General features: G+C 30.6%; 1 protein-coding gene across 1 annotated transcript in view; it reads right to left on the bottom strand.

Annotated features, from left to right (window-relative positions):
* LOC102595948 (uncharacterized) overlaps positions 1-1,387 on the bottom strand; it is a 2,939-nt gene extending 1,552 nt beyond the window's left edge. The window contains exons 1-2 of the mRNA XM_006361380.2: positions 1,000-1,387; positions 239-349 (exon numbers count right to left, since the gene is read on the bottom strand). Coding sequence (XP_006361442.1) covers positions 239-349; positions 1,000-1,227 — 339 coding nt within the window. The 5' untranslated portion in view covers positions 1,228-1,387. The remainder of the gene's footprint in view (positions 1-238; positions 350-999) is intronic.

Genomic DNA, 1,387 nt, shown 5'->3' with positions numbered 1-1,387 from the left:
CCCCCCCCCTTAAAAACTAGGTCAAAACACCTTGATTTTCTAAGATAATTATTTTTTTTAATATGTATGTAAAAAAACACTTTTTGCTTCCCAAAAGCTTGGCCGGTTATAAATGTGAAGGAGTATTAGGAGAAAGATATAAATTAATTGATAAGTATAACTACCAATAGAATAAGTAATTTATTTAACTAATAAATAAAACAAATAAAACCAAAAAAAAGAAGAAGAAAGAATATACCTTCTTTTGGCATGATTGTCCAAGTGATTTAATTTCACGATTAATCACATCAATTTTCTTGCGTACCATTGCAACTTCTTTTCTCATTGGATCTGTCAACACTTCAAGCTCCTTCACAAAAATAATCAAAATTAGTTAGTTGCAATAATAATTGTCCAAATTAGTTGGTTGTAGTTTCCTATTTACTAAATCACATGTTTATGTTTTCGGAAAATCACATGGGAGGAGAATCACTCAGCACGAGGTTTCCATGTAAGGTCAGGTGATGATCAACAATTCAGGCGGAAAATGATGAAGCAAGAGATCTTTCCTTCTTATGCGTTTTTTTTAAAGGAAGGAATGTCGAGTTTTTGAATCCTATGTTGACATACAAAATAGATATAAAGGGGGTCATTTAATTAGATAACTATTCCTATATATAAAATATCCAATTCTCTCTTTTTTTTAATGATATGCAAAAATCTTAAAAGAATAGATAATATGAATTGTACTTCCAAAATACTAACCAGACACCTAAAATCTTAATGGACAAATAATATGAACCATCTATAACTCCGAGAAACGAATCTAACACCTAGCTAGAATCTTAAAAAAGAAAAATAACATAAACCATACGTCTCAAACGTAATCCAAATGCATCGAGTCTTAAACGACATAATATAAACCTTACCTCCTAGTTAAAAGACATATCATATGAACCATACCTTAAGACACAAAACCATATGCCTAAAATCTTAAAAGACAGATAATATGAACTATACCTCCCAGACACGAACCAAACGCCTAGTTTCTTCCTCAGCCCGGGTAAGTTGAGACTCAACTTTTCCTTTCACCTCCATTTTTTTCCTCTCAATTTGTTCTTCTCTTGCTTGAAATGAAGCCAATGCCAATTTTGTCATCTCTTGATCTTCATTATCATTAATATTATTATTATCCTCACTTGTTGATGTTCTTCCACTACTACTAACACTTTGAAGACTACTCATCATAATCTTCAATTCAAATATTAATTTTTCCTTACAATCTTGAATTTTTTTTCCCTTCACATTTTGACCCCCTTTTAATATTAGTACCACATATTGCTTGTACTTCAATTAATCTAACTTCTTTTCTTGACTTCAAAACAATTTAAAGGTTACACATTTTTTT

The sequence above is a fragment of the Solanum tuberosum genome, unplaced genomic scaffold (genome assembly GCF_000226075.1).
Source record: "Solanum tuberosum cultivar DM 1-3 516 R44 unplaced genomic scaffold, SolTub_3.0 scf00354, whole genome shotgun sequence".
Classification (NCBI taxonomy): Eukaryota; Viridiplantae; Streptophyta; class Magnoliopsida; order Solanales; family Solanaceae; genus Solanum; species Solanum tuberosum.
This window is presented reverse-complemented; position numbering and strand designations above follow the sequence as displayed.